The sequence below is a fragment of the Poecile atricapillus genome, chromosome 15, assembly GCF_030490865.1.
Source record: "Poecile atricapillus isolate bPoeAtr1 chromosome 15, bPoeAtr1.hap1, whole genome shotgun sequence".
NCBI lineage: Eukaryota > Metazoa > Chordata > Aves > Passeriformes > Paridae > Poecile > Poecile atricapillus.
Window position 1 is genome coordinate 15,616,217 of NC_081263.1, and position 19,696 is coordinate 15,635,912.

General features: G+C 44.8%; 1 protein-coding gene across 4 annotated transcripts in view; it reads right to left on the minus strand.

The window, feature by feature from the left end:
- Positions 1-15,268, minus strand: part of RALGAPB (Ral GTPase activating protein non-catalytic subunit beta) — a 63,967-nt gene extending 48,699 nt beyond the window's left edge. For all 4 annotated transcript variants that reach the window (XM_058850799.1, XM_058850798.1, XM_058850797.1 and 1 more), the window contains exons 1-5: positions 15,130-15,268; positions 8,303-8,515; positions 7,431-7,633; positions 3,258-3,421; positions 2,445-2,631 (exon numbers count right to left, since the gene is read on the minus strand). In XM_058850799.1, coding sequence (XP_058706782.1) covers positions 2,445-2,631; positions 3,258-3,421; positions 7,431-7,633; positions 8,303-8,485 — 737 coding nt within the window. In that variant the 5' untranslated portion in view covers positions 8,486-8,515; positions 15,130-15,268. The remainder of the gene's footprint in view (positions 1-2,444; positions 2,632-3,257; positions 3,422-7,430; positions 7,634-8,302; positions 8,516-15,129) is intronic.
- Between the last annotated feature and the right edge of the window lie 4,428 nt (positions 15,269-19,696).

A 19,696-nucleotide genomic window follows, 5' to 3' on the forward strand; every position in this document is an offset into this window, starting at 1 on the left:
AGACAGAAATAAATTTTAAGCCACACAGTTAAAATACAGTTAAAATATACTTTAAGCAATCTAGATGGGGTAAAAGTACTATCTATTGGTATGGTAACACAATTAAGCCTCCAGTTCCATCCTGCTAAAAATCATAGCCAAGGACACAAATTAACACTGTATATGTGTACAAATTTCCAAATATAATTTTCCGTATGGTTTAAATTTGAAACGTTTCCTCTTAGCTTACTGCTAATAACCTGATTCACAGAACTGTTTACTAAAACGTTTTAACTGTTTGAAGCTGGAGCTTCACTGAAGTATTAAAAATGCAGTTTAAAATACCACTGAATTTAAAACCAACCTCACAGGAGCCTAACTTTCCATGTATCAGGCATAAACCAACATTACCAAACACAGACTAAAACATTCCAGAAACCCTGCAGACTCCTGCGCACCAAAAGAACCAAGACTGTTAGTCAACAGTGGGAAAGAAAGTGTAGGCACAGCATGTGGTGCAGAACACCAACACATGTTTTGAGACAGAGCTGCTCTTTTCAGATCAGTGAATCATAAACTATTTTCCCTTATGTAACGCTACATCTAACAAGCTAAAAATAGCTAAAGAAATAGCGTGGGAAATACACAGAACTCGTATTGCAGCTTTATTTCCCAGGGGTTTAACAAATAATAAGAAAACATAACCTGGAAAAATCTATCCACACTTCACATTTTGACAGGTAATTCAAAGCAAAAGTTTTCAAAGTTATAATAAACCCTTGCAGAAAAATATACTATTGAATATTTCACAATGCAGCAATTTTAACACATCTTTGAACTTTTACAGAAATAAGTTAATGATATTTCAGAAGAGCTGGAAGGAGACCCAGACGACCCTCTTACAAGCAATTAATGAGGTTTTTTCCTCAAAGAGTCTGAGATTTGTCCCACAAAGACTTCATACCAAAAGGACCTCAATATTAAGGATACTGAAACTCTCTTCACTGTTCAAAGCCTTCTACTACAGCCAAAACTCTCCTGCAATGCCCAGATGTGAGCGTTCCTTCGGTCAGTTTGCAGGTGACAGCAAGGTGGGCAGGAGCTGACCTGCTGAAGGACAAGAAGGACCTCTAGAGGGATTTGGTCAGGCTGAACCACGGGGCTGAAGCCACTCCATACGGTTCAATAAAGCAAAGTGATGGGTCCTGCCCTGGGTCACAACAACACCAGAGCTACAGGTTTAGGGCACAGTGGCTGGAAAGTGCCCAGTAGGAAAGGTCCTGGGGGTGCTGATCAACAGCAGTTAACAAGAGCCAGGTGGGCAAGAGGCCAATGACACCTGGCCTGTACCAGCTGTGCTGTGGCAGCAGGACCAGGGCAGTGACTGCCCCTGTGCTGGGCACTGCTGAGGCACCTCCAATCCTGGGGGCAGTTCTGGGCCCCACACGGAAAGAAAGGCATTGAGGGGCTGCAGCATATCCAGAGAAGAGAACAGGGCAGGGGAAGGGGCTGGAGCACAAGGAGCAGCTGAGAGAGCTGGGAGAGCTGAGTCTGCAGAAAAGGAGACTCAGAGGGGACCTTCTCATTCTCTACAACTACAAAAAAGGAGGTTGGAGCCACCAGAGGGTTGGCCTCTTCTCCCAGGTAACAAGGGACAGAAGATGGGGAAATGTCCTCAAGTTGTGCTAGGGGACGTTTAAATTGGATGGAAAAGATTGTCAAGCACTGGCACAGGTTACCCAGGGCAGTGGTGAAATCATCAAAGGGTATTAAAAGACCTGTGGATGTGGCACTTGGGAACATGGGTTGTGTGGGCTTGGCAGCGCTGGGGGCATGGTTGGATTTGACCATCTTAGAGGTCTTTTCCATCCTAAACAGTTCTGTCATATATGATCCTCACTGTTCCCATACCTAGCAAGACTCAGTACAGCTCTTGTCCCCTGCTCTCTAGAGCAGAGAGCCTGTGGTCTGCCTCTGGCTCATCACATCCTGACTGCCAGGGCACAAGTGCCAGGCATCTGTAACACAGTTTCAGCTCAACGGGGTCCAAGCAGAGTCCAAGAGTCACCTCAAACCCAGCAGCATGAGAACTAACAAGCATCTAATAATTTTGATGGTCACACACACGCACTTAATGCTACACTAATATTCTTGAGTCATTCCTCAGGGCATATGATGAAGAGTCACAATGATGGAGACTAATACACACACACACACACGTGCGTCACAAAGTGCTAAATATCACAGAGGTGCTAAACTTCCACAAGAACAGAGAGAATTAAACTCAGATCTTCCCTTGCAGAACAAAGGAATACACACGCAATCCAAGGATACAGCAAGATCTCTCACTTTGTATTGCTTATTCACTTTTAGATTGCTGCGCATTCCACAAATAAGCAACTTCGAAACACGTATAACCACGATTATCCCCATAAATACATTTATTTCCATGGTATTTCTCCTACCTGGAAGTAAGGGCACAAATGACCTTGCTCCACTGCTCAACTACTGCAGGATGATGTCGCCAGTTAGCCACCATCTCTTTGGCAGTTTTCCAGTAAGGAGGTGTTGGAAAGCACCGCGTACAAGCGAGTAACCATACCTCAAACAGCACACCAATTAATTTCTCAGCCAGATTCTCAGCAATGCCACCTTACAACAGAAACCAAGCATACCTTCAGTTAGTGTTCTGATAAATCCAAATATCTCCCCAAAGAGGTTTTGGTTAAAGTGAATAAAGATTAAGCCCCTTTTTTCTTCATAATTTTTAAGACTGATCTTTGCTTCCTACAGTCAATTAGCCTTTTTGCAAGACCAAGTACAATAGACAAAGCCCAGCCACAAGTGTATATTAAGGGACAGCAGGAATCCACCAATCTCAGGCAGCCTCCTATTACATTGTGTCTGTATTGAAGTCTTTTTTTGAAATAGGTAAAACTGACACTATTACTTTGCACTAGGCAGGCTGAACAACAAAACAAAGGGGTTTCAGTGGAACAAACAGGGAACAACATTGTCTGAAACTGTTCATACCAAACTGCTCCTGTATAAAGTCACTGTCCTTCAAAAACACTTTCAGGAAAACTCAGCTCCATATCATTCAGCCTTTTCTGGCAATGCTTTATTTTGGAGTAATGGAGCAGAATTAGGAGTGAACTACTGGGCTTTGGTAGCTCCTCAGGGCTTTTAATGGGTTCCCCTATCCTGCTGGCAGCTGAAAGTCAAGAAGAACCGAGGTTTTTTTCAGTAATTGAACCAAATGGAAGATGAACATGAACCTTGCACAGTTGGAGCTGCTAGAAGAGTGTCATTGATCTGAAGAAGAAATAATAATAAAACCTCCCAGGTTTCTCTTGCCATAATTGTTGACTCATGCGCCAGCTTCTGGACAGCTTTCAAAACCTGCAAGCACAGTCTGATCTGACTGGATCCTGGGTCTGGCCTGTAAGAGAAGAAAACAATACTTGAGAAAGAACTATTACATGATGTATTCAGTAACATGAACTTTCAGCAGTTACAAAAGGAACCAAGTATTATTGAGTGAGACCTAGGAACATGAGCCAATATGCTTCCATGCACCTCAACTCTGCTGCTAGGCATCCTAACTCTGCCTTAATGAGCACAAGAGGCACTGTAACACTCTTCTCCGTGTGAGACTAAATACATAGAGCAAACACCAGAGCAAGCACAATCCATCATCTCAGATTTATCTTGGGCCAAACAATGACAATCCAGTTGAGACATCATGAATTATTACATACATAATTCAGAAGTGGCAAAACTAGAAGAACATATCATTAGCAAATTAATTTAAATTATTCCTACTTCTCATCTTGTTTCCAAATTAATTCTTATCCCTCCTTCCTTTAGTCTGATGTTCCTATTTAATGACCTGCTAGATCTTCTTCTGTAAGCAGTTAGGAGTAAGGAAGGAAGAAAGGAAACAGTTTCATATTTTCTAGGTTTTTCCTGTAGTAATAATCAGATCCACACTGGCACTGCTGAGTCACTCAACACAAAGTTGTGCAGAAGCAGTACAAAGCAGTATCACCTCCTCTGATCAGTTAGTCTGGACAAGGCAGAACAGGTACAAAACAGTAATGTGACACATTCTGGACAGTATCTGAGGACACTGGTAAAAAACCTGAGGAAGCCTAAATCTTCAAGGGTGAAAGAGGAGATTACAAATTAGAGTGTGCTGTATATGTAAGGCATATTTCAACATATGCATCATTTTGTCATCCCTCCTACCACCACTGAAGGATGACAAAAAAAAAAATCATAAAAGCATTACCTTCCACTGGAGTATTAAGTAGTATCATCAGATTCCTACCAAACATTTTCCATGTGGTATAACCCACAAGTCATGTTGCATAGTAAGCACCTCAAGAATGTGCTGGTCCACTAAATACCATCAGCTTTTACCTTGATAGCATAAATGTTATATGTAAAGATTACAAAGAGACAAGATAATGCCTAATGCAAAATTGCAGACTACGAGCCACAGTTCAGGACCTCAGTGGGTTGCTTGATGCTATTTCTAGGTCATAACCCAGAATCTGTCTGTAGAACAATAAACTTTGGGACAAGTGAGCCCTCTCTTGCTTATATTATTTTTTTTTTTTGCCTGAGCAACAACAGAGCAGACTGTTTCAACTGAAAGATATCCTTAATCTATATAGGCTTGAAGCTTCCAAGGCTGCTTCAAGACTTGTTTCCCTAATAATTTAGAGAAACTGTAAAAAAACAGGGCTTATTTGCAAGCTAATAGGATACTTCTACACTAATCCTGTAAAGGCAACTCAAAGATTCCTGTCCATCTATGACTTCTTCTTGTCCACAAAGTTGACCCAGTGGCAAGCTCTGCTTGCACTATTTCTGGACTTCTAGATGTCTAGATTTCTACAGACCGTGGCCTTTTGGCCATACCCTTTCAGAAGTACTGTTCACATGATTTCATATGAGAGGTATAGGAACTACAAAAAAAAGTACTTTGGCAGTCACATGTTACATGGTCTCTCAAGCAATTCCAGACATTTCTGTTGCAGAGGACGAGGATATCTGTACCTCACTCTCACGGAGAAGCTATACAGGGGAAGACAGTTCTCATATTTCCTTTCAACAGTGTTTGTGGCACTGAAACTTTATCTGACTGCAGTAAGAACCACTACTGCTTAAGTCATCTTCAAGACCTCTTGGATATTCTAGGGCTGCCAGAAATGGAAAGCCTGAGGGTTGCCTGGGGACTATTCAAATATGTCAAAAAAGTGTTTGTTTCTTCAGGGTGGACAGAAGGCAAGTGCAGGAGGGAAGGAGGCAAAGACCCTCTCTACCATCACTGCAGCAGATAGAGGAAAAGTAACTTGACTCACCCAGCCTTCACAGTTTTATTTTTCAGCACCATACTATTTCAAGGTCTGTGCATGTAATTCAGCTGAGCACTCAGATTAGAATAATCTACATGCAGCTGTTCTGTATAGGTGTACAAAAACCCATGAGATGCCATTTACAATGAAGTGCCCATTTCAGGCTGCTGCGTTTCACACCTCACTTATACATCACCATCTGAGTCTGAAGCCTTCACAACTCTGGGCCACAACTTTTAAGATAGCCAAACCAACAGCAACATTGTTTCCAGAGATCCAGGATGAGGAAGGAAGTTATTTTAATCACAACCTTCCATAGGACATAGGCTTATGATAAAGACTTAATGGCTTCACACAACAGCAAATTTTTCTAGGAAACAGTTCAGGTTTATATAGGTGGCTATAACAGCTCTTGGGTAAGTATTCTACATGCGCTCATCAGCAACCTCCATCAATTGGGTAAACCCAAAAATCATTCTCCTCTTCCCCACCACAGACACCTAAGTCTGAAACTTTGCTTTTATTCAAGGCAGGTATATACAACTCAGTTCTGCACTTCATTTGCAGTATAGAAATTTCTTATGTTGCTGGAGTGAATTCTGAACACAGTTCCCTGTAGGGTAAAACTTAAAAAGAGAGTAGGGATTTGAACATTGAGTGCTGACAGCAGCAACCATGAAAAATCAGTATTTAAGATACCTCTCAGAGGCTCTTGAAAGAAAAACTATTGAACAGATATACTACAGGGACAATGTTTAAAATAATGATTTTTCAGCCCTCCATGTCTCTAGGTGTTAATTATTTCATTCAACAGTTATCACACGTAGTCTACCAGCCTACATCGAGGTCCAACAATGAATTTGGGAGAGAAGGGTGAAGTGGAAGCTTGTGCCAACAGCATGCAAGAAGCTGTACTACTACTGCTGCCTGCCACTAGGGTCTCCGATGTGAAAGCAAGCAAGGGATCACAGAAACAACTATTTAATGGACTAGTGAATTTTTTCTCTGCTGTGCCAAGGGAATAAAGGATCCCAGAGAGCAGACCATATTCTGCACTTATTAAAACTTAGAGACAACCTCCTGCTGCAGTCTAATCCAAAGCTTGCTTTCCTCAGACTTGTGTCATTGCCTTGACCATCCTTTAATGGGAATTAAAATGCATTTTCACTACAACTTAAGAGCAACAGCAGCTAAGAGTAGGTGGTAGACTTCAAAGCAATCAATAACCAGCAAAGAATTCATCTGAATTTGCAAGTTATTATTCAAAGTCCTTTATAAACAAAGCCATTAGTGAAGTGACCTAAGTGCAGCTGAGCACTTTGAAAGCCACCTGCAGTGATACATATTTAAAACTGATAAAAGCAGATGATCTGATACTTAAGGACCTATACTAAACATTGAAGTTCAATACCTTTTCAGGGGACACTAATATTTAATCTTGTCCAGTACATATGTCAAACAGCAGGTAAACTTGCCATAAACTACAAATAAGGTAACGATGTTTGTGCACTCTGACAATCTGAAATAGCTGTGTACAAGACCAAGAAACATGTCTATCTCAACACCATCATCCAAGGATGTCAGGCAGCAAGCACTCTGCCACAGGGCTCTTTCAAAACTACCAGTGAAGGACAGTCAGCATAACCATGCACATTTAACAGGCAAGATGCAGGCACAGAGCAGTCACTGCAAGATCCTTCAGTACATCACAAACGTGCTCAAATCTTGACTAACAACGGCTGGGACTGTGATGTGCTCTTAGTTTATCTGTTTTACACAATAAAAAGCACATGGTCACACAGTGATGCTCTTCTGCTTACCCTCCAGTCATCCAATAGAGATAAATCTTGAAGTTCTTGGGATGGTAAACATTCAAACCGTATATGAACTATCTGTGATTCTAATTACCTAACCACAGCAGCAACAACTCAACTTGCTACTGCAAAATTACAAAAGATGTTTGGAGAAACACCTTCCTCCTAAGCTTGCAGCAATCACAGTCTTATTTTACTCAAGAGCCTCCACGCCTCGTGTGTCCTCTGACAGGTTACCTGCTAACTACAGCTTGGAATCCCTAACACTCACCTTGGTACAAAGAGATTTTGGAGATGTTTGAGAATGCTTTGAACATAAAGGTTTGGTTCCTTAATAACAGGTAAAGGAATAGAGTCCTTAGGTAACACAAGAGCCATAATCCAATCTGTATACACATCCACACAGTATTTCACAGTATCGCCATCCAAAGGGAGGGTCAGTCCATAACAAACCACCTCCATAGTCCATTTTACCTAATAAACACAAAGCAAAAGTTATTAAAAATAAATATTCTTAAGTAAGTACTGGTCAGAACAGATTCATTCTAATTAAAAAAAAACCAAACAACAAAACAGTAGTTATATTATATGTGCAATTCTGTTTAACATATCCTGCAAGAAAATACCAAACCATTAACTCATATATCATGATATTATGAAGAATATGAATAAATGGCAAATCACTTTCTAAATCATGAATCTCTCAAAGCTAAACTGTAGAGAAAACACTTTAGAACACACAAAAGCTGCTAGTGAAAACTCAAATTCTAATAAATATGTGTACTATACAAATATTTTTTTTTGAAGTCACATACTGTTGCTTCAAAACTGAAGGTAATTAGAAAGGCTTTGTGTTAAATGCTAAATTCCTTGAGTTTCTTTTGAGTTTTTTGGTTGGTTTTCTTCAGCCTAAATCTCCTGGTACAGTAGCTCAGATAAACATTTACTATTAAGTGATGAGTTACACTGTTGCTATGATCTAGTTGCTAATAAAAACCCTATGGAGATTACTAAACTAAAAATGTATCACATTTCATAAAACTTGTGACAATAAAGAGAGAAAAATAAAAGAAATAAACAGAAAACCATTAAACTCTCACTCTGGCATGAAGGAAACTATCATCTCCAAGGAAAGGCACTTACTTCCTTGTCTGTTTTCAGTAAACTCTCACTTCCAACAGATGATGTAATTAAAGCTTGTCCAAGAGGACGCACCACTGCATTTGCCACTTCTCTCCCCACATTCTCAGGATAGCTGTGAAGTACACTGGTATTCCCCTGATCATTCTGAATGACAAGATGCAAGGATCTCCACTCTGAGTACATAGTGCCTCTATGCTACAATCCAATCAACACCTGGGGGGCAAGGACGAAAAAGAGACAATTAGTCGAAATGTCGATGACATGAGTCAGCAAAACTGAGGCTGTGTATAACAAGCCAGACCCCTGTAAATTCAAGATGCATATATCCATTTCACACATTTGACAATCCAGAAGAGATTTCAACAGTTGTTCTTCAACCTTAGTATGTTTTTTATGCAGATGAGCTTTAACATAGCTTGATTACAGAGATTACAGCAAGTTTCAGTTCAGGACTATCAGCCCATTTTGGATACTTGAACTTGAGAAGTGACTTCACCTCATACTTCTGCTTGCACCATCTTTTCAGGAAAGATGCTCCCATTTTCATGACATCTTCAGGTAAGTAGGAAACAGTTCTACAAGTATACTGCTCATGTAGCAATGGCTGCAATTCATCCCTTGTTCCCTTTTTCACTTCAAGGGCAGTTAAAAAGAGATACCAGAAAACTTCCAGGAAAACTTTAGTCATCTGAGAAGACAAAAAATTAGCCTCTTTTACATTCATAAGGTATTTCTACAGCAGGCACTTCTCAAAACTGGCAGCTGCAAAATGCGACTGAGTGATAATTTAATTAATATTATTTAATTTAATTTAACCCTTTATTTGCAGTGAGTTCAGGAGTTGCTGAGCTTTAGTGCATCACTAGCTTAAACCCAGCATCACTTTACAGTTTCATTACAACACATACAGGTTCCAATGCACTGAGGCGCATTTCAAATCCTTTTAAAGTCAATACACACAGAGAGTCACTCCATAAAAATCTACATTTGTCCCACAGATTCCAGACAGAAAAGCCACCAGGAAATTTCCCAGGCAGTGCTCTCAGAACTAGACACAGTTCTCCTTTCAGTAACAATCCCAGCACAACTGTAGTTTGTGCATTTCCCCTCACTGCCATTTGAGATCAGGAAGCCAAACTGATCATGAACTAACCAGGTTTTTGCAGTGATGGGAGCTTAGGCTAGGTATTTTGGCATTGTTGTGAAACCTCAACCAAGAGAGGTGATTAGAAACAGCAGAAGTTAAGCTGTGCTCCCACAGTCCCTCTCAGGCAGTAGCACCCTTGTGTCCCCAGCAGCGGCTCGCACTGCACCAGCAGCGCACAGACCCATGCGCTGTACAGAGGCAGGGCTGGGAGCCAGGCCAGAAACCCCCGCCCCAGGAACGGGCGGGGTGAGGCAGCACCGGTCATGAGACTGCACTGGGCAGCTCAGAGACTCCCACCATGCACTGCCAGTTTTGATCCACACATCAAACACATCCACACATCTGATCTAACTCAGATGAGAAACATCTGTGCCAACACAACAGTGCAGTTGAGGACCCAAGGCCAGAAGGGTGGCAGGAACATCCCTCTGACAGCAGAATGCTTTGTACAGGCTCACAACAACGTTAAACTGCTGCTCAAGCTGTGGTACCACAGCAGCCTAAGCCACCAGAACTGAGACTGCACCATCTCACTTTCCTCCTCTCCCACCAGAATCAGGAATCTTCCATCCATTATCTGTGCCAGCTGACCACGTGAACAAGGAAAACAGGGCTGGCACAGGAAAAAAGCAATGAGTGTTCAGAAGACACAGCTCAGAGCAGCTCAAGCTGTCACGGATGGCACTCCAAGATCTGTTTGCCAACTACACTTACCTGGTAGAATTTGGAAGCCAGTTAGTTATACAAGGAATATTCTGAACACTTCCCTCTGACATTCATTGGCCCAAAATCAAACAAGAAGCCAGGCCTAGAAATATGCATTCCTAGGGAAAAGCCTAGTGGCAAATCTGCCTATTTAGCTGACTCCCCAAATATTTATACCCAAAACCTATACAAAAGCCTGATGATTCCCTTCAAGGGAGACAGAAAAGCGAGACAGCAAGATGCTGTCTTCCAAACTACATCCTTCCTGGTTTGAGGCAGCAATCATGTGTGCTTATCTGATAGTGAATTAACCAGAGCAGAAGCAGCCTGCAGGACGTACAATCCCTACATTCTTCAGGCACCTTCTCTCCTCTAGGGACTGAGGCCAGGGAATGCTCATGTCACTGTGGTCAAAACCCTTAGGCTTAGAGAAAAATGGCAATTCCATGACACAGAAAGGTCACACACACACACCCCACCTAAATCAAACCAAACCAAAAACCGAAATAAAAAAAAAATCAAAGAAAAAACCACACAAAAACAAAATACCAAACAAAACCCACAAAATTCCAGTCCTCAGTGATGGCTTCAATCACTGCTTGGCTTCACTATCTAGGTTTCCATACAGGTATCTTTTCCTTCCATGTCCTATAGCCACAGAGACGCTCTGTCTTCCCCTTTCTCTCCCTTCTGAACACCATCTTGTGTTTGGAGCCAAAGCAGAAGGGACAGAAATGAGATAGAATCCACTTTCCAAGACTTCCCCCTCCTCTCTCAGCCCCACAGCACATTGCCTCTATCCCCAGAGCAGAGTCCCTACCCTTTATCCTACAAGGGAAGAGGGGAAGCACTCTCCATTCCTCTCCTGTGACACAAGCTCATTAGAAGTATGCAACCCTTCAACAGCACCTGAGGAACACTGGTTTAAATAAACTGATTTGAACTGATCAAACAGCATGTCCTTTCCACACCCACCCTCCAGCTGGCAGTAAGGCAGTGCACAGCAGCTCATGGCAGGAGCTTATCAGTGAGTGATAACCACAGCACACTCACTGTGGCTGCCCCTCATCCCAGAGAAGGGTGCCCAGGTGTGTGGAAGTGCTGTACAATACGAGAAAATTGTAGGCAAACCCTATTTCTTCCCAATCTTTTTCATCATAGGAACTTCAGTAGTTATCACCATATAAACTACTGAAACTGGATGTCCCATCTAGAAGAACTCGAACAAGGATTCCCAAATCCTGCTACATTTCAGAAAACCTTAATTGCACTGGGGAAGGGAAATACTAGGACACAATCACCCATCTTCATGCAGCTCCCTGCCACATTGAAGAAAAGATGCAAAGCTCTTCTGGGTGACCCTTCCACACCTCTGAGGAGTAGCACTTTTAACAGATACAGAATATATACAATATTCCGTGTTGAAGAGATTTAGCAGCAGGACAACCAAAACATCTCATACCACACAATCCCAGCCTGCTGTCTGACATTCACACATAAATATAATGATCAGTCTGTATCTTGTTAATATTTGAGGCTTCCTTTGGTCTTACTGTAAAAGAAATCCATTAGTTTTAGCAATATGCAAGGAATACTGAAAGAAGTAACTGATTCAGATGCAAAATCCTTACAAGGGAGATTTATCAGGGTATCGATCTATTAACACCCTTATATTTAGCAGTTAAAAGTTTCAATTTGGAAGGAGCAGAAGTCACTTTTTATTTAAGACTCCTGTTCAACTGCCACTTGAATTGGAAATGGCTGCAATCTGTTAGGATTGGAGTATTCCTAAATCTATCTAGTATGCAGCTCCTTCTAACTGGACAGGAATTAAAAACACTGGAAAGTCTCCACTCAACGATATCCTAGACAACGTTCCTAACAGATTCCACTGACAGCTTCCTAACTTGCCTCAGACAAAGAGCACATAATGCTGTGCAGCAGCAGGACTCCCTCCCTTCCAATATGCTGTATTTATCAGTAACTACTGAAACAGCAACAGAAAACTGAAGACCAAAACAGCAACTGTCACATCACACCTGATTTTGACTTGTTTTTGCAACACTTCTGTATCTCAGTTTCAATACAGCACGCCCACTGGCCCAACTAACATCTCCCAAGTTTCATGAAGCTGAATATTTGCACTTCACATATACATATGTCCTATTGGGGTTCAAATCACTAAGGACTCTCAGAAAGCAGATTAAGAGCAGTGAGAAGAACAATAAATAAACCCCTGTTATTCACACACTCTAGTATGCTGTATGTTCACTGTATGTTCCTGGAGGCTGCACTAAATAAAACATCCTCACACTCTCACAGATAGACCTAGAATGAAATCACCAGCATTAAAACCAGCAAAACAAAGGAGACATTCATTTACTATGAAATTGAGCGTCAATTCCAATATTCACTAGTGTGGTAAATAATCTGGATTTCAATGTATTTCTTCCCAATCTTTTTCATCTTAGGAACTTCAGTAGTTATCACCATATAAACTACTTAAACTGGATGTCCCAGCACTGAAGACCCAAGATTCTCAGTTCTCAAACACTACAGAAGTCAGTGAGCACCGAAGAATAATGAGTCCATAAAAAACAAAGTTCTATTTCCAGTTTCCAAAGACTTAATATGAACAGCTGCAGCCAAAGTATTAAACTCCTGGATCACTAAAGTTAGACAGTGAGAACTAAACAGAGCCACATTCTGCAGTTACTGTGAAAGAATGTACAGAAGGTCCGAGCCTGAAGCTGCGGTATTTAAAGCGTGTGCAGGGGAGAGGTCAGGGAATCAATACCCATGTACAGAGCAGGTCCTCAGAAAACGTACACTGAGGGAGGGAAGTGCTGGGGGCAAATGTGAACATTTAGTCTTTTGTGTTCAGCAGCTTCAGATGTAAAATGAAGTATTTTCCTACAATGCAAAAGAACTTCAAGCACAAAGACAAGCTGTCCCAAAAGTGGATCTTTCCTTGCTTTTATTAGAACCAAAAAAGCAGAGCAGACACAATTGTTTAGTAGTACAAGAGATGCAAAGACCATCAGCAGAGATATGCTCAAGGAAGGCTGAAGGCCTAATTGAGCCTAAACCAGAGAAACAGCCACAAAAAAAGGTCTACATCAAAGTTTTAGGATATCAGATATGCTTTATAAGTATTTCCTGGAAAAAAAGAAAGCTCTCTCGTTTAACGTGACTTCTGCCACCTAATAATACTAATATCTGCTCTCTAGAGGAAACAATTCTTGCCAGAAAGCCATTCTGACACAACCCACCTTCCCCCAGAGCACAAATCATATGTTTATGAGCAGTTTTTCTCAGTCCTGTGACATTCTGAGCATGAACAGCTGCTATATGCCCACTGCCCTCCAAGTTCATGCTGGAGAAAGTGAGTTAGATCTAGCTGAGACTAACTGCAGCTCTGGTATTAAGCCTAGCAGATCTGAGGAAGCACAGCCCTCCTGGTAGCTCACCTCTGGAGCCATCTATCAGGTCAGCTCTGCCTAAGGTATGCCCTGTGTGTAAAGGACAACAGCCAGAGCAGAGAGCAGGCATAAAATAAAAATGGCAAGAACAATATAAAAGACCTATCTGAGAAAGACCAGCAGAAACTTAGTATTTTAAGTATTTTGTTAAAGAAAAAATCATGCATGTCAGGGTTACTATTAAATTTTTAAAAAAATCTCTATATTCAAGGCAAGAAGAGACGAGGCACACACAAAAACATGATCTCCTGTCATCCTTTCCCAAGCCATTCAGTCACAGTGCTACTAAGGATCAGAGAAGAGAATCCCAGTTGCCCTTGCCCAGAGAAGACAAATTTGTCAGATTTTACTGCATTACTGTAGCAGAAGTTAACATGAATGCACCACAGAGAAGGCTGGGTCTCAAATGTAAGGTACTATTTAAGCCACAGGACTCCGGCTTTACTATCTCCAACACTTCATGGACCCCATCGCCTCCTTAGTTCCCAAAAACACTGCTGGACACAGCCTGGCCAAAGCAGGACGCAGGGCACCTCCTACAAAAAAGGCCTAGAAGCTGCATACTGTTACAGCTGAAGATGAGCAGAGCCATAAAAAAAGCAAAAACATCAGTCAGTTTTGTATGTTTTGGGTATTATTCTGCTTTCAAGCATCATTAATCAGACATCAGTACTACTCTGCTTCTCACTATCACTCTCATTTTAACAGTAGGTTTGAGAAAATTATCTTCCAGGCAGGTCATCTGAGAATTTAGTAAGTTTTCAAACCCCTCATTTGTGCCAAAAAACTATTTAATGAACTTGAGCACAAAACAGTGCACTCGACTGAGAAAATTTTTACCCAACAGTTTATTTTACATTGGCACTTATTTGTCAGTCCAGTTTCTCGTGAAGTCTCCAAACTGCTCAAGCAGGAATGACTCTCTTGCAGGCACAGCCCCCTTACTCCGGGGGAAGCCTCGCTGCAGTCCACTGTTTACCAAATAAATAGGATTTGGGCCGGGAGACCAAATGAGACACGGAAAGCAAAATCCGAACAGAGCCCGGGAGGCCTGAGCTCGGCATCAGCGAGCTGTTGGTCGCGCTCTGCGGGAAAGAGCGACACAAACTTTTTCCTCCCTGAGGCCCAGCTCCCATTCGCAGGATCCGGACCGGAGGAAGGGCGCGGGTACCACCTCACGCTCCTCCCAGGCACCCGAAAATCGGTTCGAGCGCGGGGCCGGAGCAGGGGCCGCGAGGGGCCCTGAGCCGCGGGGAGGTCATCGAGAGTCGCTCCCGCCCGCCCTGCGGTGGCTCCGCGGCACCCGCCAGGGGCGAGGCGCTGGGGGAGCCCCGGGGACAGGCTCGCCCGCCGCCCGCCCCGCTCGGGCCCCGCCGCGGCAGCGCAGAGGTCAGCGCGGCGGAGTCTCCGGGCGGCGCCCGCGCCACAGGCCCGGCGGGCGGCGAAGCGGACCGAGCTCGACTGCGCCGTGGCGGGAAGCCTGGCCGTCTTACCTGAGCCGAGAGCCCCGCAGACATGTCGGAGCGCGCCGCTCCCTCAGGCCGCCGGCGCCACGGGGCCGCGGCCACACGGGACCGGGAGCGCCACTCGCTGTGCTCGGCCCGCACCCGCTTCCGGCAGCACCACAAAGCGCACGGGGGAAGCCGTGCTCTGCGCATGCGCGAGCGACTATAGCGCGACTCCCCACCCCTGCGCGCAACCCCTGAGCCGGCAGCACCGAGTAAGTCGCAGAGACACGCTGTGCGCATGCGTGGAGCGACAGCCGCTGTGCCTAGCACTGCTGTGGCGCTCTTACTCTTAAAGAGGCCGCGCACGCCGGCCCCGCCCGCACCCTGGGCTGCCCGCTGAACGCCATCTCACAGTTCCCCGGGCCTGGGGAGCGCCTGTGCGGCTCACTGCGACTGACCGCCCCCGGGCCCTCAGGTGCGGGGAGATGCTCCCGAGCCCGTCCCGCTCGAGAAGCGTGGGCAGCGTCCGGGAGCCGCCGGTGCCGCTCCGCTAGCCCGACTCCGCCTCCTCTTCCACTGGCACCGCGGGGTCTGCAGGAGCCTGGTGCCCAGCCCGGACTTCCCCTCTTGCCCCGCTACTGCTGCGCCCCGGCAGCTGAAGCCCAACCCGGCTGCGGCTGGCAAGGGACAGCGACAGCACCAGTTCTGTTTCCCCAGACCGTGTCTCGCCCTTCCCGCGATCTTTATTCCATCCCGCGTTCACGTGCTGCTCCCCTAGCCCATGGTATGGACTAGTCTGCAGGTGCTGAAACTACTTAGCTACAGCGACGCGGGTTAGCTGGGTTCAAACAGTATGTGAGGGGGGAAATCTGCCCCTCTGCCCACTCAGGTGAGACCCCACCTGCAGAGCTGCCTCCAGCCCTGCAGACCCAGCATAAGAAGGATGTGGAGCTGTTGGGCCAAGTCCAGAAGTCACCATGGAGACTCCATGGGATACGGAGTCCCAGGACTGGAGTCCTGGCTCTGGAGCCAGGTGGGGAGAACTGGGCATGTTCACCTGGAGGAGAGGAGGCTCCAGGGAGACCTTAGAGCAGCAGCAGTGACTGGAAGGGTCCAGTGCCTAAAGGGACCCCAGGAAAGCTGGGGAGAGATTTGGGACAAGGGATGGAGGGACAGGACAAGGTGGAATGGCTTCCCACTGCCAAAGAGCAGGGTTGGAATAGATTTCTTTAGTATTTCTTTGCTGTAAGGGTAGTAAAACACAATTTTCCCAGAGAAGCTGTAGCAGCACACCTATGGAAATGTTCAAGGACAAGTTGGACAGGGCTTAGAGTAATATTGTCTAGTGGAAGGTGTCCCTGCTTATTGCACGGGGCTTGGAATAGATGGCCTTTAAAAAGTCCTTTCCAGAATCTCTTTGATTCTGTGAAACAGAGAATATGTTGAGTGCAAAAGGCAGCACAAGGCACTCTGAAGGGAGCAGTGCCTTGCTCCACAGCCCAGCACTAGGGATGGTGCTAAGGCCCGGTGTTCTGAGAGTCCCTGGCAATGGAACACTTTACCTCACTCACTGCTGCAGCTGGGGAATGGCACCATCCGCCTGCCTGTACCACCCCTGGGGACACGCTGTGTTCACCCCTCTGCCGTGTTCTCTGCTTTCTGCAAGCAGTCCAGCAGGTGCAATGCTGGGAAAGTCACCCCGGTCTCACAGATTCTTTATGGGCTACTCCACAGGGGCCAGGTTTCCAGGTCCTTTCTTCAGCACTTGCCTGCACTGTTTCTTGCTCAGTGCAGCACCAAGATGTTTACCTAAACAAACAGGAGCCTGAAAAGTGATTTTTTAACTCCTTGTATTTCCAATCCATTGAAGAAACACCATATATCAGAGTGCAAACTGTACTCCTGTTCCCTTTCCTGGCAGGAAGACTTTGGTGTGCACTTCCTGTGCATGGAGGCTGCTGACAGCAAGGGATGTGAGTTTCATAATAAAGATTTGCTCAGTGCTTTTACTGTAAATCTTTTCCTCCTCTTTGTTCTGTCCCCAAGGGGAGAGCAGGGCCCTTGCAGGACACATCCCTTCACAGTACTATGAATCACTGGTGTGTAATTTAAAAAGAGAGAGAGAGAGATCTGGAGGAGTTAGTGAGGATGCTGGGGGTGACAGAATGCAGCATAGACGGAGAGGACTGAATGGAAAAGGCATTTGTGTCTTGGTGTGAAAGACAGGTCTCTGCCAATGAAGGCAGGAATCTCCCTTGGAATGCAGAATATCACCTCTTTCCCTCCAAATTAAGTTAAAAATTATGGGGCTTTCAGGCACAGATATGTGAAAAAGAATAGCAGTTCTTTCCATGTGTGTGTGTGTGTAAGAAGGCAAACAAACACCAGCCCCGGCAGCAGCAAGGAACAGCCCCAGAGAGCCAGTCCCAGGCTCCTCCCGGCTGCAGGCACCTTCCCCTTTGCTGCAGTTCCGGGCACAGCCGGCAGGGGCGCTGCTGGCTCCCGGCCGGGCAGGGCGGGCGCGATGATTCCCCCGCGCCTGCAGGGGGCGCTGTGGCGCCAGCTCGGCCGCCTCTCTCCACACGGGAATGGCGGGCGGGCTGGCGGAAGGGATGGCCAAGGGGCTTCCTTTGGAAACTCACGGCAAGCAGCCGGGAAGCTGAATGGACTGCAGCAGGAACCTCGGAGCAGCGGGCTGGAACGGCAGATGCAAGCAGATCCAGGATATATAATATATAATAAATGAGATGTATCAGGAATTCTGAAGCTGCAGCAGAGGCTGAGGGATATCCCTGCAGGCAGGGGTGTGGAGCTACAGTGCAGTGAAAACTCGGAACAGTGGCAGAGACATGGCAGGGGCTGGGCAGAGGCGGCCTGGTTCCTGAACACGGCTGAGGGAATCTCCCTCAAGAGGGGAAAGGGGTTCGGGGTCCCAGGACTTCTGCTGAGGCACCTGAGCAGATGGTGAAGGTCCTTTTTTTGTGAGGTAGGGTGTTAATAAGGTTCCAGTGCAACGGCCATTACCACAAGCAGACCTTCACTCACTGTAGGAGAAGACAGCAGGAGACTGTGAAAAACGAAGTTCACATAATTTTTATAAAATTTAAAAGTTTAATAAAAAAAACAATTAGGAGAAAAAAGTAAAGTAAAGTATACAGATACGGCCGGGTGTCTCTGCATTCAGCTAGGAGAGCACACCTTAATAAGAAAGGATTGTCCCTTAAAAACAGAACCCTACTACATATCCATAAATTCTCATACATATTCATACATTCTTCTTAGGATCTTTGGTGTTCTTCTGTTTAGTTTTCTCTTGCCCCCTTCCCAATAGATCAATCTTCTTGGCGCCATTGAGATTTACATACTCTGATACCAGGAATGCAATAAATTCCTCCCCCAGAGCTCTGGTCACTGCTGTCTTCATCTGGATAAGATAGTTTACAAATGCAGGAGTCTCTAGCTATTTTTTTTTTCCTCAGTTTTTGGGTTATACAAACAAAGGCAGTTTTTATTTTAATACTATGCCATAACCTAACATATATGTATTATACTACTATTTCTAAATTTCATCAATAACAGAAATAAAGAAAACTATATTAATACAACAAAATTTCTCATTCTTATACACATAACATTCATTTTAATATTTGCGAAAAGCCAAAATATAAAATGTATCTATAACAAGACGGAGCCTCACAGCGGTGCCAAATTCTCCCCACAGGAACCACAGCCTGTTTCCCCTCTGATGCCAAGAGAGCAAGAGAAGGCTAGGAACTGTGCCCAGGACCCTTCCCCCAGCCCAAGTCTCCCGGTATCTCTGCTCCCTCAAGAGAAACCCCTCAGCTAATAGAGTAGCCAGCCCTACCCTTCCCCTGAACCCTCAACTTCTTTTGTCTCTCTTAAGTACCAGTTGGTTTTGTCTCCTAGCAACATATGGGGGAAAATTCCCTGAGAGAATGAAAACAAAAGGAGCAATCCTAACCTCCAACAATTTATTACACAAGAGAGGCTCAGAGCCAGCAGACACACGTGCAGAGGTGAAACTGGGAAACTGGCTCATGGATCCCCGTTCCCCAGATTACAGTCTGCTTGCTGTGCCCATCTTCCTCTCGGCCCCTTACCTGATAAATCAGAGGAACAAACACTCCTTCCAATCTCGTACATTAAGCTTGACAGCGACAGAGCAAGGGAAGTTGCTGTAGCAGCCCATAGAGAGCCACCTTTCCCTGCCCACTCCCTGTCTCTGACTTCAAAACCACTGAGAGTGGCCTTAGGGCTGCCAGCTGCTGCTGTGCTGCCTCCCAGCTCTCTGCAGTTCCCTCTGTGTGGATTCTCCATGAAAGGAATGAGACAAAGGTGTCTTCACAAATAGAATGTTGGGCTGATGGTAGATAAGGCTAGATAAGGAGAGGTGAAAGAAGCAATGAGGCAGGAACCATAAATTCCATAGGAATTCCACTAATTGATGCAGACTGTTACTCAAGACTGTGCTACATCTCTGGATTGAGAGAAAAAGAAGAGAGACACAAGGAAAAAGAAAAACATGTTGGGGAGTGTTATAAATAAAACCAGCCAAATTTTATCAATAAGGATTTTATTGAAAATTTTGTGA